Here is a 27,341-nt window from a genome sequence, read left to right on the forward strand (position 1 = left end):
TCGCTACAACCCGGCCTGCTCCCAGGGACTATTTTCCGTCGCGGATGAATCTAAGATTCAAGAAAATACCCGGAAGTGACGCTTTTGAGACTCTAAGAATCAATTCAAATTAGTAAAATAATACAGCGAAAAGTCTTCTTTTCTTTATTTGGACGAGATTATTAATTTTTGCAACTGTTCTGATGTGTTTTGTGGGTTTCAGGCAGTAGGGAGCGGGAGGAATTACTTCCGGGGTCGGTGACCCGGCTGACAGAAGAAGCGCGCGCAGTTTGGATGGTGGAGGAGGAAAGGATGTGGAGGGACCGGCACGGGGCGGCCAGTGAGCTCTACTCCTTCCTCAGCGGGTGAGTGTCACCTCATAGGAGCGCTGGCTTTAGTCTGTGGTATCCATAGCAACCAGTCCGAACGTCCTGCGATTTCCAGTGCGACTATTGATGCGACTTTGCAGGTTCTCAAGCCCATTATATTCTGATTTCAGTCCCATAGACGTCACATCGGCATAGATACGAGGCATTCCTATGACTGATGGATCAGTGCTTTTTTTTTTTATTATTATTTAACCTCTCCTCCCTGGTCATCCTTGCTGCCTAAAACCGTAGTTCACGCCGAAGAAGTTTTGTGACATCCTGCCGTCGATCGATTTAACCCTTCCATCGATGGAAAGATTGATCATTTGAAGGGTTGAACGATCAAAGGAAAGATTGATTGAAGGAAGGGTTCAAAATTGCAGCTGGTTCAAAGTCCATGGATGAAGGATGACCAGGGAGGAGAGGTGAGGGTTAAAAAGAAAAAAACATTTTTTTTCTTTCTTAACCCTCACCTCTCCTCCCTTGTCATCCTTCATCCATCGGTTTTGATACAGCTATGATTTTGTACCCTTCCTTTGATCGATTTAAATGGAGGATTGGCTGTTTAGAGTATGGAAGGAAGGATAGATTAAAAGGAAGGGTCGATTGAAGGAAAGATCGATCATTTGGAGGAAGGATTGACTGGTTGAAGGAAAGATCGATGGAAGGATAGATCGATAAAGTGAAGGAAGGATAAACCGTTGAAAGGCAGGATAGATCAATCTGAAGGAAGGATCGATCGATTAAAAGGAAGGATCGGTCAATTGAAGGAAGGATAGATGGGTTGATCACAGGGGCGGACTGACAACTCGTGGGGCCCCCGGGTAATAGGGGATCATGGGGCCCCTGTGTCCTTGCCCAAACTCAAAAAAGCCTATAAAAAAGGTACCAGGGGCATCTCATGGGGCCCCCTACTGACCCCGGGCCCTCGGGCAGTGCCGAGTTTCCAAATGGTCAGTCCGCCCCGGTCGATCGATTAAAAGGAAGTTGATTTAAGGAAGGATAGATGGGTCAAACTGATGGAAGGATAAATCAATGAAAGTCAGGATAGATCGATCTGAAGGATAGATCGATTTAAAAGGATCGATCAATTGAAGGAAGGATAGATGGGTCGATCGATGGAAGGATAGATCGATCGATGGAAGGAAGAATGGATCAATTGAAGGATAGCTTGATTAAAAGGAAGGATCATTTGATTGAAGGAAGGATAGGTCAATCGATGGAAGGATCGATCGATGAAATGATAGATCGATCAAAGAAAGGAAGGATCAAAACCATCCTACCATCGATCGATTGACCATTCCATCAATGGAAAGATTGATTGAAGGAAGGTTTCAAAATTGCAGCTGGTTCAAAGTCCATTGATAGATGACCAAGGAGGAGAGGTGAGGGTTAAAAAGGGAAAAAAAGGTTGTTTTTTTTTCTCTTTCCTAAAACCCCTCACCTCTCCTCCCTGGTCATCCTCCATCCATCAGTTTTGATCGATCAATTAAAGGGAGGATTGACTGATTAGAGGATGGAAGGATAGATCGAATAAAAGAAAGGGTTGATTGAAGGAAGGATAGATGGGTAGATCGATGGAAGGATTGATTGAAGGAAGGATTGGCTGTTTTAATAAAGGAAGGATAGATTGATGGAAGGATAGATCGATAAATTGATGGAAGGATAAATTAAAAGGAAGTCGATTGAAGGAAGGATAGATGGGTCAATCGATGGAAGGATCGATTGAAGGAAGGGTAGATCGATCGATGGAAGGATAAACCATTGAAAGGCAGGATAGATCAATCTGAAGGAAGGATAGATCGATTAAAAGGAAGGATCAGTCAATTGAATGAAGGGTAGATGGGTCGATCGATGAAAGAATCGTTTAAAAGAAAGTTGATTGAAGGAAGGGTAGATGGGTCAACCGATGGAAGGATCGATTGAAGGAAGGATAGATTAAAAGGAAGTCGATTGGTCGATTTGAAGGAAGGATAGATGGGTCAACTGATAGAAGGATAAATCGATGAAAGGCAGGATAGATCGATCTGAAGGAAGGATAGATCGATTAAAAGGATCAGTCAATTGAAGGAAGGATAGATGGGTCGAGCGATGGAAGGAAGAATGGATCAATTGAAGGATAGCTTGATTAAAAGGAAGGATCAGTTGATTGAAGGAAGGATAAGTCGATCGATGGAACAATAGATCGATCAAAGAAAGGAAGGCTCAAAACCATCCTACCGTCGATCGATTGACCATTCCATCGATGGAAAGATTGATTAATCAAAAGAAAGATTGATTGAAGGAAGGGTTCAATATTGCAGCTGGTTCAAAGTCCATTGATGAAGGATGACCAGGGAGGAGAGGTGAGGGTTAAAAAGAAAAAAAAGTTGTTTTTTTTTTTCTTTCTTAAAACCCTCACCTCTCCTCCCTGGTCATCCTTCATTCATCGGTTTTGATACAGCTGCAATTTTGTACCCTTCCTTTGATCGATCAATTAAAGGAAGGATTGACTGATTAGAGGATGGAAGGAAGGATAGATTAAAAGGAAGTTGATTGAAGGAAGGATAGATGGGTCAACCAATGGAAGGATCGATTGAAGGAAAGGTAGATCGATGGATGGAAGGATAAGCCGATGAAAGACAGGATAGATCGATCTGAAGAAAGAATAGATCGATTAAAAGGAAGGATCAGTCAATTGATGGAAGGATAGAATAAAAGGAAGTCGATTGGAATGAAGGATAGATGGGTCAATCGATTTGAAGGAAGGATAGATTGATCAATGGAAGGATCAGTTGATTGAAGGATAGACGGGTCGATCAATGGAAAGATAGATCGATAGAAGGAAGGATTGATCAATTGACGAAAGGATAGCTTAATTAAAAGGAAGGATCAGTTGACTGAAGGAAGGATAGGTCGATCAATGGAGGGATCGACCGATGAAACGATAGATCGATCAAAAAAAGGAAGGGTCAAAACCTCTTTGGTGTGAACCTAGCCTTTAGGCAGCATGGATGACCAGGGAGGAGAGGTGATGGTTAAAAAAAATCAAAACAAACCGCTCCTCCATCAAAGTCCTATAGGAATGCCTCTTCTCTGTGCGACAACATGGGGGGGGGGGGGGGGAGAGAAATCGCACTGAAGGTCCACCAGGAACCTTTTCCAAAATCACTCTGTGCTGAGCTGATTATCACCATTGAATATAATGGGATTTCCCTTGTCATGTGATTCTGCGATACTGCCGCTAGACTCATCCACCTTACCAACCGATCAGCGACTGCCGCTAGACTCATCCACTTTACCAACCGATCAGCGACTGCCGCTAGACTCGTACACCTTACCGACCGATCAGCGACTGCCGCTAGACTCATATACATTACCAACCGATCAGCGACTGCCGCTAGACTCATATACATTACCAACCGATCAGTGACTGCAGCCCCTCTCTGCCAACCCTTCACTGGCTTCCACTAACCCAACGTATGAAATTCAAAATACTAACCACAGCTTACAAAGCCATCCACAACACTGCCCCGGCTACATCACCAACCTCATCCACAGATACCGCCCAAATTGCCCACTCTGCTCCTCGCATGATATCCTCCTCTCTAGCTCCCTCATCACCTCCTCCCACGCTTGCCTCCAGGACTTCTCCAGAGCCTCTCCCATCCTCTGGAACTCCCTACCACAGCATGTCCGGTCAGCTCCCACCCTTTCTGCCTTTAGGCGATCTTTGAAAACTCGCTTCTTCAGGGAAGCCTACCCCACCACCACCTTGAATCACCTCCACCAGATCATCCCCCACAGCTATCACCTTTTGTATCACCTCCCCCTTCCTTTAGATTGTAAGCTCCACGAGCCGGACCCTCCTATTCCTTCTGTACTGAAATGTATTATTATTATTATACAGGATTTATATAGGGCAAACAGTTTGCTCAGCGCTGTACATTATAGTGGGAGACAGTACAATAACAATACAATACATGAGGGGATTGAGGGCCCTGCTCCTTGGAGCTTACAATCTAGGAGGAGGGGATAGTGGTACAGGAGGAAGTAGCTGTGGGGGATGGAGTGGTGGGAAGAGGAGATCGGCAGGTTAGCAGGGGGTGGGGGGGGCTTCCCTGAAGAGATGGGTTTTCAGGGTGCACCTAAAGGTGAGGAGGGAAGGTGACAGTCTGATGGATTGGGGTAGTGAGTTCCAGAGGATGGGTGACACCCTGGAGAAGTCTTGGAGACGGGCATGGGAGGAGGAGACCAGGGAACTAGAGAGAAGGAGGTCTTGTGAGGAGCGGAGTGTGCGTGTTGGGTGGTACTTGGATATTAGGTCAGTGATGTAGTTCGGGGCAGTATGGTGGACAGCTTTGTACGTCAGTGTTAGGATTTTGAATTTGATCCGTTGCGCAATCGGAAGCCAGTGGAGGGATTGGCAGAGGGGGGTGGAGGACACTGATTGGAGGCCAGTGGAGGGATTGGCAGAGGGGGGTGGCGGAGACGGAGCGGTGGGAAAGGTGAATGAGTCTGGCAGCCGTGTTCAGGATGGACTGAAGCGGGGATAGCCTGTGGCGAGGCAGGCCAGTGAGGAGGGAGTTGCAGTAGTCGAGTCGTGATATGATGAGGGAGTGGATGAGCTGTTTAGTGGTTTCTGGGGTTAGGAACGTGCGGATTTTGGCGATGTTGCGGAGGTGGAGTCTGCATGTTGCGGAGGTGGAGCCTGCATGAGTTTGTTAAAGATTGGACTTGGGGCTGGAAGGATAGGTTGGAGTCCAGAATGACACCAAGTACTCTGGCCTGCGGGTGGGTATTGTAATTGTATTGTCTCCCGTTATATTCTAAAGCGCTGAGCAAACTTTTGGCGCCATAAATCCTGTATAATAATAATATATAAATCCTGTATAATAATATTAATATATAAATCCTGTATAATAATAATAAATATAAATCCTGTATAATAATAATAATATATAAATCCTGTATAATAATAATAATAATAATTTTTTTGGAATGGAACAAAACCCTATTTTTTTTTCCGTTAATAAAATGGATGTAAATGGACAAAAAAAAGGATGTAAACGGATGAAACACTGATGTGGATTGATCTATTTTTTCTTGGAAAAAAACATGACTGACCTGATTGAAAAAAAAAAAACGGACCGCCCTTGTGAAAGGGGCCAAAACACTTCAGTACCGAACACTTAGGCTGGCCATACATTATACAATTATCTGCAGATTTTCTGCCCAATTTCCTTTAGATTTACCTTCAACTATGTAGTGCAAGGCCTGTCTAATTGGATACAACTGAAAGTGTTGTTTAGGTTTGTCCTCCTATTATATGGTTTTTGGTAAATCTAAACCAAAAATCTGCAGATAATTGTATAATGTATGGCCAGCCTTACACTCTCTTCCTGCCCACACAAATTTTCAGCATTCAGCGCTGTCACGCTTTGGCAATTGCGCGGTCATGCAAACACTGTACCAAAATGACATTTTAAATAATTTTTTTCACACAAATAGAGCTTTCTTTTGGTGGTATTTGATCACCTCTGGGTTTTTTTATTTTTTTGCTAAACAACCACAAACAAAATACCCAAAATTGTGAACCCCCCCCCATGTTTTTCTTTGTTTCTGTTAGAAAATTTGCAAATAAATCTTTATTCATAATTGTAGGCCACAATGTATTCTGCTTCATTTCTTTGGTGAAAATAACCCGAATCAGTGTATCTTACATTCACCGACCACTTTATTAGGTCCACCTGTTTGATTGCTCGGTAACACAAATTGCTAATCAGCCAATCACATGGCAGCAACTCAATGCATTTAGGCGTGTAGACGACGACTTGCTGAAGTTCAAATCGAGCATCAGAATGGGGAAGAAAGGGGATTTAAGTGACTTGGTTGTTGGTGCCAGACGGGCTGGTCTGAGTATTTCAGAAACTGCTGAATTACTGACCTCCTCCACTCCTCCTACCACCCCATCCCCCACAGCTGTCTCCTCCTGTACCACTTTCCCTCCCTCCTAGATTGTAAGCTCCAAGGAGCAGGGCCCTTGAACCCCTCGTGTATTGTATTGTTACTGTACTGTCTCGTGTATTGTCTTCCATTGTAATGTACAGCGCTGAGCAAACCGTTGGCGCTATATAAATCCTGTATAATAATAATCTACTGGGATGTTCACGCACAGCCATCTCTAGGGTTTACACAGAATGGTCCGAAAAAGAGAAAATATCCAGTGAGTGGCAGTTGGTGGAGGAAGATGCTTTGTTGAGGTCCGAGGAGAATGGGCAGACTGGTTGGAGATGATAGAAAGGCAACAGTAACTCCGATAACCACTTGTTACAACCAAGGTATGCAGAATTCCATCTCTCAACTCATAAGTTGAACCTTGAAGCAGATGGGCTACAGCAGCAGAAGGCTACACCGGGTTCCACTCCTGTCAGCTAAGAACAGAAACGGAGGGTACAATTCGCACAGGATCACCAAAATTGGACAATAGAAGATTGGACAAATATTCACACAGCAAAGCAGCTCCAGGTGAGTAGTATGGATCGGCCACTGACCAGTGGTTATGAATAAACAATAGTTTGAGCATGAAACACGTTAATCTTTTTGTTCCTCACACTGTCCCTGATATGGATTTTACCAATAACAAGTAAAGACTGAAAAGTGCAGCAGATTCCGGAAATGTTGTCTGGTCTGATGAGTCTTAATTTCCCCAGAGATGGTTGTGCGGGAAAATCCCAGAAGATCAGCAGTTTCTGAAATCCTCAGACCAGCCTGTCTGGCACCAACAACCATGTCATGTTCAAAGTCAATTAAATCCCCTTTGTTCTCTATTCTGATGCTCAGTTTGAACTTCAGTAAGTCGTCTTCACCACGTCTAGATGTCTAAATGCATTGAGTAGCTGCATTGTGATTGGCTGATTAGCAATTTGTGTTACCAAGCAATTGAACAGGTAGACCTAATAAAGTGACCGGTGAGGGTACGTGTCCTATAGGCACCAAAGAACTCCAAAATGGCCCTTCCCATCTCTAGGGAAGTCCAGACTCCTCAGACCAGGCAACGTTTTTCCAATCTTCTATTGGTCAATTTTGGTGAGTCTGTGCAAATTGTAGCCTCTGTGTCCTGTTCTTAGCTGACAGGAGTAGCACCCGGTGTGGTCTTCTGCTGCTGTAGCCCATCTGCTTCAAGGTTCGACGTGTTGTGCGTTCAGAGAAGGTATTCTGCATACCTTGGGTGTAATGAGAGGTTATTTGGAGTTACTGTTGCCTTTCTATCATCTGGAACCAGTCTGCCCATTCCCTTCTGACTTTGACCTCAACAAAGTAATTACCGGCTGGGTGATTGACAGCCGTGGCCAAGAGTGGCGGTGCGGGTAGGTCTGCATTAGTTCCGCTTTAAAATTGCGTTCACCTGTGAAACAACCACAAACTTTGGTACGCAAAATTTTTTCTCCTTGCGATTCCATACAGATCACAAGTTCTTCATCAACTGTGAATAATGGGCCTAGAACAGGGGTGGGCAAACTTTTTTGACTTGAGGGCCGCAATGGGTTCATATATTGGACCCGGGGGCCGGACCAAGAGTAGATGAATGATGTGTATGTGTCATCCATAGTAAGTATAGTAATATTCCCCCATAGTAAGCATAGTAATTAATCCCCCATATAGTAATTCATCCCCCATATAGTAATTCATCCCCCATATAGTAATTTGTCCCCCATATAGTAATTTGTCCCCCATATAGTAATTTGTCCCCCATATAGTAATTTGTCCCCCATATAGTATTCGTCCCCCATAGTAATTCATCCCCCATATAGCAATTTATCCCCCATATAGTAATTCATCCCCCATATAGTAATTCATCCCCCATATAGTAATTCATCCCCCACATATTAATTCATCCCCATATTAATTCATCCCCATATAGTAATTCATTCCCCATATAGTAAGTCCCCCATATAGTAATTCATTCCCCATATAGTAAGTCCCCCATATAGTAATTCATCCCCCACATAGTAATTCATCCCCATATTAATTCATCCCCCATATTAATTCATCCCCCATATAGTAATTAATTCCCCATATAGTAAGTCCTCCATATAGTAATTCATTCCCCATATAGTAAGTCCCCCATATAGTAATTCATTCCCCATATAGTAAGTCCTCCATATAGTAATTCATCCCCCATATAGTAATTCATTCACCATATAGTAAGTCATTCCCCATATAGTAAGTCCCCATATAGTAAGTCCCCCATATAGTAAGTCCCCCATATAGTAAGTCCCCCATATAGTAAGTCATTCCCCATATAGTAAGTCCTCCATATAGTAATTCATTCCCCATATAGTAAGTCCCCCATATAGTAATTCATCCCCCATATAGTAATTCATCCCCCATATAGTAATTCATTCCCCATATAGTAATTCATTCCCCATATAGTAAGTCCTCCATATAGTAAGTCCTCCATATAGTAAGTCCTCCATATAGTAAGTCCTCCATATAGTAAGTCCTCCCCCATATAGTAAGTCCCCCATATAGTAAGTCATTCCCCATATAGTAAGTCCCCCATATAGTAAGTCATTCCCCATATAGTAAGTCCTCCATATAGTAATTCATTCCCCATATAGTAAGTCCTCCATATAGTAATTCATTCCCCATATAGTAAGTCCTCCCTATAGTAATTCATCCCCCATATAGTAAGTCCCCCCTGTGTCAATTCACTTACCTTTCCTCCGCGCGTTCCTCTCGTATTCCCGCGCCGTTCTGGTCTTCAGGGCGGACTGTGAGAGGAGAAGAGCTCGTCACGCTGCCCCGCCTACATCCTGGCTGCCCCGCCTACATCCTGACAGCTGCAGAGTCCTGACGCCCGAGGAGGAGGGAGGGGGCGGCCATCCGAGAGGGGGGCGGCCATCCGAGAGGGGGGGCGGCCATCCGAGAGGAGGGGAGGGGAGAGGACGAGAGGAGGGAGGGGAGCGGGCGCCCGGCACACAGGAGAGCCGCATCTACGTTTGTATAGAGCCGCGGCTTGCCGACCACTGGCCTTGCGGGAGCCCAGCTCCGCGGGCCGGATTGAAGGTCCGCCGGGCCGTATACGGCCCGCGGGCCGTAGTTTGCCCATTGCTGGCCTAGAATGATTGCTCTGACCCCGACATGCACAGCGATATGTACATGTAGTGCAATTTACGTTTTTGTATGTAGGCGTCCCCTGATTTTTGTGCGTATGTGTGGGCGTGGGGCAGGCTCAGCATTTTTTTTTTTTTTTTTTTTTTTTTTTTTGAGGGTGAGGGGTAAGTGCTTTAATGTCTTACTTTTTTCACTAACACTTTACAGTGGATATAAAATGTCAGGTTTTCTGTGATGTAAAAAAATGAGACAAAGATAAATCATTTCAGAACTTTTCCCACCTTTTTAACCGCTTCACAACCGCCCTATAGCAGAAATACTACTACAGGGCAGCACGGGTGCGCAAAATCACGTGTGTGTGTGTGTGTATATACACGTGATTTTGCATTTACGGGTAGGGGGCGTGCGCGGCCTACCCGTGCTGCCATTCTCGGCCGTGGCTCTCAATCACCAGGTCCCAGCCGGTAATTACTCGCTGGCGCCCGGTGATTTCTGATGATCACTGACTGGGAGGAGGACTGTTTTGTTTACTAACAGTCCTCCTTCCTGTCAGCTCGGGTGCACAGCACAGCCATCCAGAGCATTGTGATTACAGTGAAGCACACAGACCCCACCCCCTAGTAAAACACGCCCAGCACACAGTTAATCCTTTGATCGCCCCTCATGTTAACCACCTCCTGCCCAGTGCCATTAGTACAGTCAGTGGGTTTTTTTTTTTTTTTTGTTTTTTTTTTTTTTTTAGCACTGATCATTTACTTTTGGTCCCTTGAAAAAGGGGGATGGCTCTCTTAAGAGCTATAATTCCTAAACCCTTCCTCCAATGTGGATGTACATACCCTCAACTTAAACCTGAGAGTGCTCACTTTCAGCCCATATCCATTATAGAACTATAACTTGAATATATTCTGGTAAATACGTGAAAAAAACTAAAATTGTGCTTGTGTCCAAATATATATGGACCTAACTGTATCTGTAACTCATAGCCCAGACATATGAAGAATACGGGAGATTGGTGTCATATGGACCACACAGCCAGGACTTGCCAGATATCCCTGCAGATCCTTTAATGTTGCTGTAGGCCTCTTGGCAGCCTCCCAGACCAGTTTTTTTCTCGTCTTTTCATCCACTTTGGAGGGACGTCCAGTTCTTGGTGATGTCACTGCTGCGCCATATTTTCTCCCACTTGATGACTTCACTGTGACTCCACTTGATGACTTCATATTTTCTCCACTTCACTGTATATCTAATGCCTTGGAAATTCTTTTGAACCCTTCTCCTGACTAATACTTTTTTAACAATGAGATCCCTCTGATGCTTTTGAAAGCTCTCTGGCTTTTGCTGTAGGATGCGACTAAAAAAATGCCAGGAAAGATCTACTAGAACAGTTGAACTTTATTTGGGTGTTAATAATTATTATTATTATTATACAGGATTTATATATTATTATTATACAGGATTTATATTATTATTATTCAGGATTTATGGCGCCAACAGTTTGCTCAGCGCTTTACAATATAACGGGAGACAATACAGCAACAATACAGTTCAATACAAGAGGGGAAGGAGGACTGCACTTTAAATCGCTACAGATATCGGCCATACATTGGTGGAAGCTGAAAGCTTAGAATCACTTTAGTAGTCACCACTAGTACACTGATCACCGCTGTCTTCTGGGGCCCGCTGCCGTGGTGCACTGTGAACACGGGGCCACTCGCTCCATTTACTGAACCCACCACATTTTTGTCAGTATATGCAAATCATTCTCTGACTGGATGAGCTGGAGAGGCTGGGTGGTGACATTCTGATCCTCACCTGATCCAGATTTCTACTCTGAAAGGCAAAAAGCATTTTTCTTTTGTCTGTGTTGCCATTAGATATTTTCCTCTTTTCCTGTCTGGTGAAACGGTTGTCACCAGAAGAGTAAAGGAGGGAAAATCTTTTGTAGCGGAACCATAGATAACGATAAAATGTGACGGGGGTTCTAATTCATTCCAAATTTAAAACCCAATCAAAGTATGGAGTGTCTGGACATTGTCACTAGCCTAAAACAAGGGTTCTGATTGTTCAGACTTCACTGGCTGCATGCTGGATCCAGGCCAGTGACTCTCTAGACCACAGGGTCAAACTGGCAGCCCACCAGCTGTTGCCAAACTACAAGTCCCATGAGGCATTGCAAGATTGACAGTTATCGGCATGACTCCCAAAGGCAGAGGCATGATGGGACTTGTAGTTTCGCAACAACTGGAGGGCTGCCAGTTTGACACCCCTGCCCTAGATAGTGTGGCCAGTACAAGGGTGTCGGCCCTTTCAGGCCTGGTTCACAGCTATGCGTGTTGCAATTGATGCATTTTTCCATTGCGTTTTTTGACACGTGTAGTAGTGATGTGGTTTTTTTTTTTTTCTTTTTTTTTTTTTTTTTTTTTTTTAATACGTAAAAAATTACGCAGGCTTCTGCACTACTTTGATGCGACTTGAGTGCCACAGAGTGTAAAGTCGCATCAGTGTCACACTCAATACATTCCTAATGGCCCAAACCCCCCCCCCCCCCCCCGCAAAACGCATCAAAACACAACAATTGTGTTTTTGGTGCATTTCCATTAAAGCCTATTGCATCAAAAAAGCAATCTGCTGCAGGAAAAAAGTCCATGACCCTTTCAAAAAACGCAGCAGCTGAAAACGCTTAGATGTGAATGTGTCCCATAGGAAACCATGTTAAATGGACTGCAGTGCGTTTCTGCAAAACTCAATTATTTGACGTCCGGCCGCTGTATATAAACGGCAGGACGGTGGCAGTCCAGGGGAGGGTTGCCGTTCATAAACGGCGCCCTCCATTTTGGACAGTGCACGCTCCCTGGGAGCGCGCAGTACCGCGATCCGGTGCCCGCTGTGTCCTCCAGACACAGTGGAACACCGGTCGCTGTACGGTCCCGATCATGTGATCACTGATTGCCCAATCGATGATCACATGCAGAGTAGTAAGCAAGATGTCACTTCTGACATCATTGCTTACTACGTGTGAAATCTGTGAATGATCACAGAGGTCACATGGTACACGGCTATTCACAACAGCCTTGTACCATGTGACAAGCTGTGACCAATCACAGCTCACACAGTATTTCTCAATGGCTGCAAGAATGCAACCAGAGAGGAGAAATGATTGCTTTTACAGCCTTTATGGGTGTAAAAGCAATCCGTGTTAAAGAAAAAAATCTTCATCACCCCCCAGAAGTAGTACAGTGTCACCATGGTGACAGCATGTAGAAAAAAACACAATAATATAAAAAAATAAAATAAAAATGTAAATTTTTTTTTTTTTTTTTTTTAAAAATTATAAATTTTTGGTTATAAACTAATTCGCGTTTTTTTTTTTTTTTTTTTTTTTTACTAAAAAGATAACTGAATACATTTTGGCCAAGAGTTATGATGAAATATTTATTTGCAAAATTTTTTAAGAAAAACACTTTTTTTTTCAATTTTTGGACTTTTTCATTTATATAGCAAAAAAAATAAAAATCCCAGTGGTGAATAAATACCACCAAAATAAAGCTTTATCTGTCTCAGAAAAATGCTAAAAAATTCATATGGGTACAGTGTTGCATGACCGCGCAATTGTCATTCAAAGTGTGATAGTGCTGAAAGCTGAAAATTGGCCTGGACAGGGAAGGGGGGGGGGAGAAGTGTCCGGACTGGAAGGGGGGGGGGAAAGTGTCCGGACTGGAAAGGGGGGGGGAAAGTGTCCGGACTGGAAGGGGGGGGGGAAAGTGTCCGGACTGGAAGGGGGGGGGGAAAGTGTCCGGACTGGAAGGGGGGGGGGGGAAAGTGTCCGGACTGGAAGGGGGGGGGGGAAAGTGTCCGGACTGGAAGGGGGGGGGAAAGTGTCCGGACTGGAAGGGGGGGGGGGAAAGTGTCCGGACTGGAAGGGGGGGGGGGGAAAGTGTCCGGACTGGAAGGGGGGGGGGGGAAAGTGTCCGGACTGGAAGGGGGGGGGGGAAAGTGTCCGGACTGGAAGGGGGGGGGGGGAAAGTGTCCGGACTGGAAGGGGGGGGGGGGGAAAGTGTCCGGACTGGAAGGGGGGGGGGGGAAAGTGTCCGGACTGGAAGGGGGGGGGGAAAGTGTCCGGACTGGAAGGGGGGGGGGGAAAGTGTCCGGACTGGAAGGGGGGGGGGGGAAAGTGTCCGGACTGGAAGGGGGGGGGGGGAAAGTGTCCGGACTGGAAGGGGGGGGGGAAAGTGTCCGGACTGGAAGGGGGGGGGGGAAAGTGTCCGGACTGGAAGGGGGGGGGGAAAAGTGTCCGGACTGGAAGGGGGGGGGGAAAAGTGTCCGGACTGGAAGGGGGGGGGGAAAAGTGTCCGGACTGGAAGGGGGGGGGGGAAAAGTGTCCGGACTGGAAGGGGGGGGGGAAAAGTGTCCGGACTGGAAGGGGGGGGGAAAAGTGTCCGGACTGGAAGGGGGGGGGGAAAAGTGTCCGGACTGGAAGGGGGGGGGGAAAAGTGTCCGGACTGGAAGGGGGGGGGGGGGAAAGTGTCCGGACTGGAAGGGGGGGGGGGGGAAAGTGTCCGGACTGGAAGGGGGGGGGGGGGAAAGTGTCCGGACTGGAAGGGGGGGGGGGAAAGTGTCCGGACTGGAAGGGGGGGGGGGAAAGTGTCCGGACTGGAAGGGGGGGGGGGAAACTTCCATCTGTACAGACATGAGGAAAATTATGTTGGAAAGTCATGGCCGAAAAACTTGTCTCCCCCCTCCCCCCCGCATTTCTGTCAGCTAACGCATCACTTCGCCCAGAAATTGTTGCCATTACAAATGTTTCGGCATTCTCCTGTTTATTTTTTTGTTTGTATTGGTGACACAAAAAGTGGAGAAACAAAAATCCAAATCTGACACATTCCACACAAAATCCCAAAAATGGACCGGACAAAATTATTGCCACTTTCTCCAAGACCATCCTCACACCAGATCTTGCACTTCTTCATTGTAAGAAATAATTACATTCCAAGTTTCTGATTCTCCTGTAAATTGTCATTAGACTCCCCCATATCCATGACCAGGCGCTGACAATATAGAAATCACACCGACAACCAGGAAAAATGGCCTCCACTTTTCTGATGTGTGTCTGTGTGCCACAGCATGGAGAAGAGAAAGAGAGCAACAAAGAATTGTCTGAGGATTCGAGAACAGAAATGGTGGAAAAGCATGGACAGTCTCTAGGTGATAAGTTCAGCTCCAGAGATCTTAATGTTCCTGTGTCCACTGTGCACAACATTGTCAGTGCCAGTGGCACTGTAGCTAATCTCCCTGGACGTGGACGAAAAAGAAAAAGTGATCAAAGATTGCAATGAAGGATTGTTGGAATGGTGGATAAAGAACCTCCATCAACTTCCAGACAAATCCAAGCCGACCTTCAGGCACGGGGTACACCTGTGTCCGCTCGCACTATACGTCACCATCTGAATGAAAAGGACGCAATGGTAGGAGGCCCAGGAGGACCCCACTGCTGACACAGAAATATGGTAGGAGACCCAGGAGGACCCCACTGCTGACACAGAAATATGGTAGGACACCCAGGAGGGCCCCACTGCTGACACAGAAATATGGTAGGAGACCCAGGAGGGCCCAATGCTGATACAGAAATATGGTAGGAGACCCAGGAGGGCCCCACTGCTGATACAGAAATATGGTAGGAGACCCAGGAGGACCCCACTGCTGACACAGAAATATGGTAGGAGACCCAGGAGGACCCCACCGCTGACAAAGAAATATGGTAGGAGGCCCGCTGCTGACATAGAAACAGATTGGAAGCCAGATCGGAGTTTGCCAAAACTTACCTGAGGAAGTCAAAATCCTTTTGGAAGAATGTGCTGTGGACAGATGAAACAAAATGGCAGCTTTTTGGTAAAGCCCATCATTCTACTGTTTTCAGAATGAGCAATGAGGCCTTCAAGAAAAGAATCCAGTCCCTCCAGTCACACATGGTGGGGGGTCACTGATGTTTTGGGGTTGTTTGCTCCTTCAGGCACTGGATGTCTTGGCTGTGTGCATGGCATTATGAAATCTGAAGACTACCAAAGAATTCTGAGGTGCAATGTAGGGCCCGGAGTCAGAAAGTTGGGTCTCCATCAGAGGTCATGGGTCTTCCAGCAGGACAATTACCCAAAGCACACGTCACAAAGCCCCCAGAAATGGTGTCAAAGTGCTGGAGAGGACTGAACTGGCCAGCAATGAGCCCAGATCTCCATCCCATAGAGCTCCTGTGGAGAGATCTCAGCAGTTGGGGGAAGGAACCCTTCCAATGTGAGAGACCTGGAGCAGTTGGAGAAAGAAGAGTGATCCAAAATTCTAGTAGAGCGGTGGAAGAAACTCATTGATGGCTACAGGAAGCCACTGATTTCACTTTTTTTTTTTTTTACCAAATTATAATTTGAGGGTGCCAATAATTGTGTCCGGTCCTTTTTGGGGGTTTTGCGTGGAATGTGTCAGATTTGGCTTTTTGTTTCTTCCCTTTTTTGTGTCCTACCAATAAAAAAAACCAAAGAAATAAACATGAGAATGCCAAAACATTTGTCATTGCAGCAATTTTCTGGGTGAAGGGGTGCGTGATCTGACAGAAGTACGGGGGGGGGGGGGGGGACTGGACATGACTAGATATTTAAGATTTTAAGACAATTTCAACATAAAATGAATTGTAGATTTCCTAAAGTGTAACAATCTTCTTTTCTTTGCAGTATCTATGAGGAAGTGAAGAAAGACAGACAGCAAGGCCCTTTTATCTATAAGGTATGTGCTGGGTGTTTGTATTTTCCTCCTCCTTTATATAGGACCAACCGATCCTGTGCTGCAAAGAGCCAATCCGATCGATCAGTACCTCCCATAGAAGGGGCTTCTGTCCCTCCTTAGTCAGAGAACTAGTGATCATTTCAGTGGAATGCCGGGTAACCTGCTAGCATGGCTGCTTTCTGATTTGATCGTTGGACCCTTTTGTTCCTTTTGATCGTTGGACCCTTTCATCACAGTTACTTATAGAGCCACCAATGTACGCAGCACTTTACATATATATTGTACATTCTCATCAGTCCCTAACCCTCAAGGGGTGTACAATCTAAGGTCCCCAACCCTCAAGGGGTGTACAATCTAAGGTCCCTAACTCACATTCATACATACACATACTAGGGACAATTTAGACAGGAGCCAATTCACCTACCAGCATGTCTTTGGAGTATGGGAGGAAACTGCAGTACCCGAAGGAAACCCACACAGGCACAGGGAGAACATGCAAACTCCAGGCAGGTGGTGCCATGCTTGGGATTCAAACCAATGACCCTAGTCCCCAATCCTCAAGGGGCGTACAGTCTAAGGTCCCTAACTCACATTCATACATACACATACTAGGGACAATTTAGACAGGAGCTAATTCACCTACCAGCATGTCTTTGGAGTGTGGGAGGAAACTGGAGTACACGGAGGAAACCCACGCTTTTTCTTCCATTTTTGCGTTAAAAAAGGCAGAAGAAAAATGCATGACCATTAACGTTGAGTTTTTCAAAGTCCTGCTTGCTGCATTTTTGGCGCAAGTTTGGTCTGGTAAAAAAACAAAATGCATCCCTCTATTGAAATGAATGGAAACTGCATCAAAAAAAGGCAACGCACCTGTGGGAGGTGCTCAAGCCGGGTTCACAGAATCGCATGACAAAGGAAATCAAGTTATAATGGTGTCCTTCTAATCCCAGCAGAGTGCGATTTTGGAAAAGGTTCGTGGTGGACATCACCTTGATTTCAGCCCCATAGACTTCTATGTTATCTCACAGCAGTTACATCAGCATAGATAAGAGGCATTCCTATGTGACTTTGATGGATGAGTGTGTTTTTTTGTTTTGTTTTTTTACTCTCACCTCTCCTCCCTGGTCGTTCCTCACCCATCATTTTTAATACAGCTGCAATTATAGAGCTTTCCTTTGATCAATTGATCCTTCCTACCTTCGAATGACCCTTTCTTCGATCGGTCAACTCTTCCTTTCTTCGATCAGTTGACCCTTCGTTCATTCAATTCTTCCTTCAACCCTTTTTTCCTTTGCTTGTTGGACCCTTTCTTCCTTTGATTGTTGGACAAAGGAGTGCGCTGGGGATGTCATCTCACAGCGCGTGCTCAGGAAACGCGTTGCTATGACGCCTGGTGACGTCATCGCGCATACGTTGCGCTCCATTGTGTGTTCCAGACCTCGGTACCAGGCCCCCCTCCACCTTGCTGGCTTGCCTGATACAGACAGAAGGTTGATCATCATCCACACACCGCACATTATTTTGTTCACCCTGGCGGACCCCCATAAGACTGATTAATGATGTGCCTGCTTTTATCTACCCTCTTGTAAGTTGCTCTCCTTTATGTGTAATGCGTTTTTAAGCCTACATTTAGAGGCGCCTTTCCTTTTTCTCTTTGCTTCTAGTTCACACTAGTGCAGTCAGTTTCCGGTGCAGAAAAAAAAGTAGAACATGCGGCATTTATTCTGCACAGGACCATACTGGAACATGGCAAACTGCATCAAAACTGCACTGGAGCTGCGTGTGGAGTGAACTGTAAGCAAAAACGTATCCGGAACCTATCTGGAGGGCATTTTTGTGGTGTGAATCAGCCCTTAACCACTTGCCGTCCGGCTGCTGTGTATATAAACGGCCAGACGGTGGCAGTCCAGGGGCGGGTTGCCGTTCATAAACGGCACCCGCCATTTTGGACTGTGTGCGCTCCCTGGGAGCGCGCAGCACCGCGATCCGATGCCCGCTGTGTCCTCCGGACACAGTAGAACACCGCTTGTCATATGGGGCCTCTGTGTGAGGTCCCGATCATGTGATCACTGATTGGCCAATCAGTGATCACATGCAGAGTAGTAAGCAAGATGTCAGTTTTGACATCATTGCTTACTACGTGTGAAATCTGTGAATGATCACAGAGGTCACATGGTACAGGGCTATTCACAACAGCCTTGTACCATGTGACAAGCTGTGACCAATCACAGCTCACTCAGTATTTCTCAATGGCTGCAGGAATGCAACCAGAGAAGGAAAAATGATTGCTTTTACAGCCTTTATGGGTGTAAAAGCAATCAGTGTAAAAAAAAATTGTCACTGCTAGGGGGACAGTATGTAGAAAAAAACCCATAAATAATCTAAAAATGTAAAAAATGTTTTTTAAAAATTATAATTTTTGGTTACAAACTAATTTTAGGTTATTTTTTTTTTTTTTTACTAAAAAGATAACTGAATAAATTTTGGCCAAGATTTATGATGACATATTATTTATTTGCAAAATTTTATTAGAAAAACACTCTTTTTAAAATTTTTGACTTTTCATTTACATAGCAAAAAAAATAAAAATCCCAGCGGTAAATAAATACCACCAAAATAAAGCTTTATCTGTCTCATAAAATGCTAAAAAATTCATACGGGTACAGTGTTGCATGACTGCGCAATTGTCACTCAAAGTGTGATAGCGCTGAAAGCTGAAAATTGGCCTGGCCAGGAAGGGGGGGAAAGTGTCCGGACTGGAAGGGGGGAAAGTGTCCGGACTGGAAGGGGGGAAAGTGTCCGGACTGGAAGGGGGTGAAAGTGTCCGGACTGGAAGGGGGGGAGTATCCGGACTGGAAGGGGGTGAAAGTGTCCGGACAGGAAGGGGGGGGGGGGAAGCGTCCGGACAGGAAGGGGGGGGGGAAAGCGTCCGGACAGGAAGGGGGGGGGGAAAGCGTCTGGACAGGAAGGGGGGGGGGAAAGCGTCCGGACAGGAAGGGGGGGGGGGAAAGCGTCCGGACAGGAAGGGGGGGGGGGAAAGCGTCCGGACAGGAAGGGGGGGGGGGGGAAAGCGTCCGGACAGGAAGGGGGGGGGGGGGGGAAGCGTCCGGACAGGAAGGGGGGGGGGGGGAAGCGTCCGGACAGGAAGGGGGGGGGGGAAAGCGTCCGGACAGGAAGGGGGGGGGGGGAAAGCGTCCGGACAGGAAGGGGGGGGGGGGAAAAGCGTCCGGACAGGAAGGGGGGGGGAAAGCGTCCGGACAGGAAGGGGGGGGGGAAAGCGTCCGGACAGGAAGGGGGGGGGGGGAAAGCGTCCGGACAGGAAGGGGGGGGGGGAAAGCGTCCGGACAGGAAGGGGGGGGGGGGGAAAGCGTCCGGACAGGAAGGGGGGGGGGGGAAAGCGTCCGGACAGGAAGGGGGGGGGGGAAAGCGTCCGGACAGGAAGGGGGGGGGGGGGGGGGAAGCGTCCGGACAGGAAGGGGGGGGGGGGGAAAGCGTCCGGACAGGAAGGGGGGGGGGGGGAAAGCGTCCGGACAGGAAGGGGGGGGGGAAAGCGTCCGGACAGGAAGGGGGGGGGGGAAAGCGTCCGGACAGGAAGGGGGGGGGGGAAAGCGTCCGGACAGGAAGGGGGGGGGGGAAAAGCGTCCGGACAGGAAGGGGGGGGGAAAGCGTCCGGACAGGTAGGGGGGGGGGGAAAGCGTCCGGACAGGTAGGGGGGGGGAAAGCGTCCGGACAGGAAGGGGGGGGGGGAAAGCGTCCGGACAGGAAGGGGGGGGGGGGGAAAGCGTCCGGACAGGAAGGGGGGGGGGGAAAGCGTCCGGACAGGAAGGGGGGGGGGGGGGAAAGCGTCCGGACAGGAAGGGGGGGGGGGAAAGCGTCTGGACTGGAAGGGGGGGGAAAGCGTCCGGACAGGTAGGGGGGGGGGAAAGCGTCCGGACAGGAAGGGGGGGGGGGAGGAGCGTCTGGTCTGGAAGGGGGGGGGAAAGTGTCCGGACTGGAAGCGGTTAAACCGATTACACAATCAAGGACGTTTATCCTGAGCTTCCTGTCACTCATGGACATAGATTGGTGTTGTTCCCACCAGCAACCAATCTGCGTAAAATCTGAAAAATATGAGATAAACACGTAAGTATGTTGCATGTTTCAGAACACGGTGTACATGTTTTGTTTTTTTTAATGCCATTATAGTAACACTTTTAAATGTGATCTAATCAAAGTGTTCTTTTTCATTGTAGGATGACCTGCAGGTTCACTTGGTTAATCCAGGCCGATGCAAGTCACTGGAAGGTTTCTGGGGTGGAGGTGAAATGGCTTTTGTTATGGAGGGAAAGGTACAGTGCCATGAAAAGATGTATTCCTCTTAGAGAACAGTAAGCACATATAAAGGATGTACTAAATGCACATTCGTTGCATTCAAGTAGAACTGTATGCAAAACCTTTTTTTTTTTTTTTTTTTTATTTTGGATCGAGCAAGGGAGGATTATAACCCCTTTTTATTTTTGCCATCTGTGTCCCATTGCAGAGACTTTCCTTCACTTCCTGTCCCATAGCCAAACAGACAGTGAGAGGAAATCCCTGCAAGTTATGGGAATTCCTTGGTGACCCTGTCCCTGGCCTTTGCAGCCAGCGAAAGCAGCTAATGCAGCACGATTTGCTCTTTATTAGCTTTAAGGAAAGCTAGTTGAGACATCAGAGGTCTAAATGACCTTTTATGTTTTTTTTAACCTCTTAAGGACCGCCCACCCGCAATGTACTGCGGACGGGCGGCACGTACAGGCACAGCAACGTACCTGCATGTCTCTGGCCTCTTCTGGGTAGAGGGCGCGTGCGTGCCCCTGCCTGCCCGCTCCTGCTGTGTTTAGACACAGCAGGATTGTGTCAGAACACTTTTTCATTGGCCGGAACCTTCTGATCAGCTGTGTCCAATTACAGCCCAGAGCCCTGTGTTGACAATCAACACTGCTGGGCACAGGTGGGTGGCACTGATCATCAGGACACTGATCATCAGTGCCCTGACGACCAATGCTGATCCCTTTGCTGACAATTGCCGGTTCTCGGCAGTACTTTCCTCACACTGTGACATCATGAGGAAAATGCAGCCGATAACCGGCAACTGTGTTTACCCGGTGATCAGCTGTGTCCGCAGGATACAGCGATCACCGGCGGTGCCAGGTGCGCACCACTGGGGGCGCGCAAGGGTGGCGCGTTCTGGATTGACGTCCATGGACGTTGTCCCAGGATTACACAACCGCACTGTAGCCATCCTTCGGCTATAGCGCGGTTGGGAACCGGTTAATTAGCACTATTGATGTCGCTTCGACTTTAGAAAAGGTCCCTGTACTACTTCAAGGCGACTTCTACCCGACGTATGCCCATAAACGTTAATAAAAGTTGCCTCAAAGTCACATGCTTGTTTATATTGGTGTGATTTGGATCCGACATTACAGGAAGGTTACCCAGGCAAAGTCGCATGGCATGAAAGTCATGCATCAGGTCGCATCAAAGTTGTACTGAAGTCGCATCAAGTCTCCAGGAAGTTTCTTGGCAAACTATATGACCTTTAGGTCGCAGTAATGTGAACACAGCCTAACGGGGACGCAGGCAGCAATAAAAACTGTTGGGTGGGGTCTAATCCTTGTGCACTCCATCCTAAACCTATAAAAATAAAAAACGTTTTGCCTTTTACTTATACTTTAAGTATTAATAAAGATCGTTAAAGTGGAGTTCTACTCACGCTGTCAAAAAATAAAAGTCAGCGGCTACAAAAACTGTAGCTGCTGACTTTTAAAAACAGCCACTTACCTGTCCCTCAGTCCCGTGGTGTCCCCCCCCGCAGCTCGTTTCACTGGCCATCCTGGATTCCAGGAGGCCGGCATCTTCAGTGTGGGCACCCGGCTGTGATAGCTTGCGGCTTCACAGCCGCGTACCCACTGCGCATGCGCGAGAAGCGCTGCGCTTCATGAATGGTCATATAGTCTTCTGGGACCTGTCACGTGTCCCAAAAGACTACATGGAGGGAGGACACCTTCCGTTTCCGATCTCCTAGGCAATCGGACCGGAAGTGGGAGCGGGTACCTGTCAAACTCGGGTACCCGATTTCCCCCCCGCCCCCCAAAGGCGCCAGTCCTTAATGGGGAGCGGGGGAGCAGTCCTTAAAGCGGAACGTCCCCTTTTGGCTGGAGCTCCGCTTTAATCTCTTTCTCAAAATGCTGTATTAGCATTGTTGATTTTTTTTTTTTCTCTTACTTTGAAAATGTGCGCATATCATCAGTCCATCCCTGTAGCTGCTGTTTTCTTCACCATTTTCTCTTTTTCACACATCACTATCCTGCTTCATGCATTGGCTTCCTGCTGATTTCAAAAGTGAAGAAACACTTCCCTGGGCTCCCTTTTAGATGTGCAATCTCCAGGGAAAGAGCACCGTCCTCACCATCCAGGAAGGAACATGCTTGTCTATAGGCATGCTGGGGATGTGTTCTTTCACTCAGTCACATCCCTCCTTCCATTCTCTGCTCTTTGAGCATCTGAATGGGTGGCTACTAAGGGAGATACCAAGAGAGAGAAATGAATTGTAGACACAAATTAAAGGAAATGAATGCAGGTGGAACAATTGTAAACAAGCAGAATGAATTCAAACAAGAAGCATATATGTAATTTTATGTTTTTTACTTTTGGTTACTCTTTTATTGATCTCTATTACCTGTTTTCCAGCCTTTCAAGGCAGATGAAGAGAAAATGGATGAATCCCTGGACAGTTACAGCCATTCATTCAATGTCCCTGTGGAGGTGTCCTGCCTACCATTGCCAGTGTCCTCCATGAGAGCCCGGTAATTCTACTTCTATAATTTCATGATTTACTTTTTCTGTTAATCTGAATTAGGGGACATGACTGGTTTGTGGAATTATTTTTGTTAGGCATGCATGATGTTCATTCTAGCTGTTCTGGTTAAATCCCTGTCGACGTTTATATACAGGCAGTCCCAGGGTAACAAACAAGATAGGTTATGTAGGTTTGTTCTTAAAGCGGAGTTCCACCCAAAAGTGGAAGCTCCACTTGATTGCCTCTACCCCCTAGTTTTGACAGGTACCCGCTTCCACTTCCGGCTCAGTTCACCGCGGCGAAGTGAGCCAGAAGTTCGGCCCCCTCCTCCCTTCACAGGTCCCAGAAGACTGCTGGACCAATCACAATGCGTAGCGCGACTCGCGCACTGGACACCTGGCTGTTAAGCCGCAAGCTATCACAGCCTGGTGCCAACAGTTGAGATGCCGGCGCTGGGGAGAGACGAAGGAGAGAAGGGACGGCGCGGGGGAAGAGACGAAGGAGAGAAGGGACGGCGCGGGGGAAGAGACGAAGGAGAGAAGGGACGGCGCGGGGGAAGAGACGAAGGAGAGAAGGGACGGCGCGGGGGAAGAGACGAAGGAGAGAAGGGACGGCGCGGGGGAAGAGACGAAGGAGAGAAGGGACGGCGCGGGGGAAGAGACGAAGGAGAGAAGGGACGGCGCGGGGAAGAGACGAAGGAGAGAAGGGACGGCGCGGGGGAAGAGACGAAGGAGAGAAGGGACGGCGCGGGGGAAGAGACGAAGGAGAGAAGGGACGGCGCGGGGGAAGAGACGAAGGAGAGAAGGGACGGCGCGGGGGAAGAGACGAAGGAGAGAAGGGACGGCGCGGGGGAAGAGACGAAGGAGAGAAGGGACGGCGCGGGGGAAGAGACGAAGGAGAGAAGGGACGGCGCGGGGGAAGAGACGAAGGAGAGAAGGGACGGCGCGGGGGAAGAGACGAAGGAGAGAAGGGACGGCGCGGGGGAAGAGACGAAGGAGAGAAGGGACGGCGCGGGGGAAGAGACGAAGGAGAGAAGGGACGGCGCGGGGGAGCACATCGCTAGACCCTGGGACAGGTGTGTGTGTGTTTATTGTCTGACTTTTAGCCACTTCCTGTCCGGACACTTTCTCCCCTTCCAGTCCGGACATTTTCCCCCCCTTCCAGTCCGGACACTTTCCCCCCCTTCCAGTCCGGACACTTCCCCCCCCTTCCAGTCCGGACACTTCCCCCCCCTTCCAGTCCGGACACTTCCCCCCCCCCTTCCAGTCCGGACACTTCCCCCCCCCTTCCAGTCCGGACACTTCCCCCCCCTTCCAGTCCGGACACTTCCCCCCCCCCCTTCCAGTCCGGACACTTCTCCCCCCCTTCCAGTCCGGACACTTCTCCCCCCCTTCCAGTCCGGACACTTTCCCCCCCTTCCAGTCCGGACACTTTCCCCCCCTTCCAGTCCGGACACTTTCCCCCCCTTCCAGTCCGGACACTTTCCCCCCCTTCCAGTCCGGACACTTTCCCCCCCTTCCAGTCCGGACACTTTCCCCCCCTTCCAGTCCGGACACTTTCCCCCCCTTCCAGTCCGGACACTTTCCCCCCCTTCCTGTCCGGACACTTTCCCCCCCTTCCAGTCCGGACACTTCCCCCCCCCCCCTTCCAGTCCGGACACTTCCCCCCCCCCCCTTCCAGTCCGGACACTTCTCCCCCCCTTCCAGTCCGGACACTTTCCCCCCCTTCCAGTCCGGACACTTCTCCCCCCCTTCCAGTCCGGACACTTTCCCCCCCTTCCAGTCCGGACACTTTCCCCCCCTTCCAGTCCGGACACTTTCCCCCCCTTCCAGTCCGGACACTTTCCCCCCCTTCCAGTCCGGACACTTTCCCCCCCTTCCAGTCCGGACACTTTCCCCCCCTTCCAGTCCGGACACTTTCCCCCCCTTCCAGTCCGGACACTTTCCCCCCCTTCCAGTCCGGACACTTTCCCCCCCTTCCAGTCCGGACACTTTCCCCCCCTTCCAGTCCGGACACTTTCCCCCCCTTCCAGTCCGGACACTTTCCCCCCCTTCCTGTCCGGACACTTTCCCCCCCTTCCTGTCCGGACACTTTCCCCCCCTTCCTGTCCGGACACTTTCCCCCCCTTCCTGTCCGGACACTTTCCCCCCCTTCCTGTCCGGACACTTTCCCCCCCTTCCTGTCCGGACACTTTCCCCCCCTTCCTGTCCGGACACTTTCCCCCCCTTCCTGTCCGGACACTTTCCCCCCCTTCCTGTCCGGACACTTCCCCCCCCCCCCTTCCTGTCCGGACACTTCCCCCCCCCCCTTCCTGTCCGGACACTTCCCCCCCCCCCCCTTCCTGTCCGGACACTTTTCCCCCCTTCCAGTCGGGACACTTTTCCCCCCTTCCAGTCGGGACACTTTTCCCCCCTTCCAGTCGGGACACTTTTCCCCCCTTCCAGTCGGGACACTTTTCCCCCCTTCCAGTCGGGACACTTTTCCCCCCTTCCAGTCGGGACACTTTTCCCCCCTTCCAGTCGGGACACTTTTCCCCCCTTCCTGTCGGGACACTTTTCCCCCCTTCCTGTCGGGACACTTTTCCCCCCTTCCTGTCGGGACACTTTTCCCCCCTTCCTGTCGGGACACTTTTCCCCCCTTCCTGTCGGGACACTTTTCCCCCCTTCCTGTCGGGACACTTTTCCCCCCTTCCAGTCGGGACACTTTTCCCCCCTTCCAGTCGGGACACTTTTCCCCCCTTCCAGTCGGGACACTTTTCCCCCCTTCCAGTCGGGACACTTTTCCCCCCTTCCAGTCGGGACACTTTTCCCCCCTTCCAGTCGGGACACTTTTCCCCCCTTCCAGTCGGGACACTTTTCCCCCCTTCCAGTCGGGACACTTTTCCCCCCTTCCAGTCGGGACACTTTTTCCCCCTTCCAGTCGGGACACTTTCCCCCCTTCCAGTCGGGACACTTTTCCCCCCTTCCAGTCGGGACACTTTTTAGATATAGTGAATGCAGGGTCCGGGGAGAGCGGATATAGTGAATGCGGGGTCCGGGGAGAGCGGATATAGTGAATGCGGGGTCCGGGGAGAGCGGATATAGTGAATGCGGGGTCCGGGGAGAGCGGGTATAGTGAATGCGGGGTCCGGGGAGAGCGGGTATAGTGAATGCGGGGTCCGGGGTTTAGTAACACTTTAAAAGCAGGAATTTTTTTTTTTTCCAAAAAATTCCCATTCTTTTTGTTTTCTATAATAAAAAAAAACAGTGGTGATCAAATACCAACAAAAGAAAGCTCTATTTGTATAAAAAAAAATTATATAAAATTAATTTGGGTACCAGTTGAAGTAACGTAGTGCTGAATAGCAAAAATAAGAAGCCATGAAGAGGTAAATCCTTCCAGGGTGCCGAAGCTGTTTTAAAAACTATACTTTTTGTCCAGCCTGAGTGTGATAGCCAGAGGGGTCGAATTGTGAACAGGAGTTGAGAGGCTCTGCAGGCCGGCCCCTCCTGGAATTTTCCCCTGCTCTAGAGCTTTGGGGGAAGACCCTAGAGGCAGTGGGTGGATCCGAGGAGTGGCTGGCTTGCGGGTGCGGGGAGAACAACTGGAGCATGTTCCGCGTTACACCCTAAATATGGCCGAACTCCAAGGAAACTTGCGGTGAGGCTGTAATACAGTTCATGCGGCATACACAGCCATTGCATCTGTTAGCTTGGTTCAAAGCTATTATTTAAAGTTCACTGAAACCTGGAGATTAATTTTAAATGCTCACTTAGGTCTGGGGGGGGGGGAATTAAAAAGCATTTTTATTTACAAGATCCTTTGCCCCCGCAGACTCCCTCCAGGCTGTAAGACTGGACCCTGCAGGCTCTTCTCCCACTTGTGCGAGTTCTGTGTGCCGTGTTTGTATGGGCATCCCCTTTTTTCCCCATAATGTGTCCCCATGGAACCATCTTTTCCAGTGTGTGGAGGTGCCACTAAGAATTAATGGCACCCCCATATGTCAGTGCATTTTGCCTGCTACACATGTTCCCCGACCCTCATGTGTGAATCTAGCCTTTGAAAACAAAGTTTAAAAGAAAAAAAAAATGTATCCATTGTGAATACCAATGTACTTGTTACCTTTTGTAGGCAGGTACTTTCCAGCTACACTTTGACCCACAACCCCCAATATGGCTGGGCTGAGGAATGGGAAGCCAGTGGATGTCTTGCCTCAAATGTGGGTGCGATGTGACGGCTCAGATCCTGAAGGAACCTGTTGGCTCGGTGCTGAGCCTATTAAGACCAGCAGAAATGAGATCACCGGAATGACATTCCATAAAAGTGACCTA

General features: G+C 48.4%; 1 protein-coding gene across 1 annotated transcript; it reads left to right on the forward strand.

Annotated features, from left to right (window-relative positions):
• Nucleotides 1-242: 242 nt before the first annotated feature.
• Nucleotides 243-27,341, forward strand: LOC149441938 (protein zwilch homolog). Its single transcript, XM_089656747.1, has 5 exons — nt 243-344; nt 16,163-16,214; nt 20,447-20,542; nt 22,923-23,038; nt 27,142-27,341. The coding sequence occupies exons 1-5, from the start codon at nt 274-276 to the stop codon at nt 27,242-27,244; spliced, it is 438 nt and encodes a 145-aa protein (XP_089512873.1). The 5' UTR covers nt 243-273; the 3' UTR covers nt 27,245-27,341.

This window comes from Staurois parvus, unplaced genomic scaffold (genome assembly GCF_062004578.1).
Source record: "Staurois parvus isolate SC_StPar_1 unplaced genomic scaffold, SC_StPar_1.0 ptg000933l, whole genome shotgun sequence".
NCBI lineage: Eukaryota > Metazoa > Chordata > Amphibia > Anura > Ranidae > Staurois > Staurois parvus.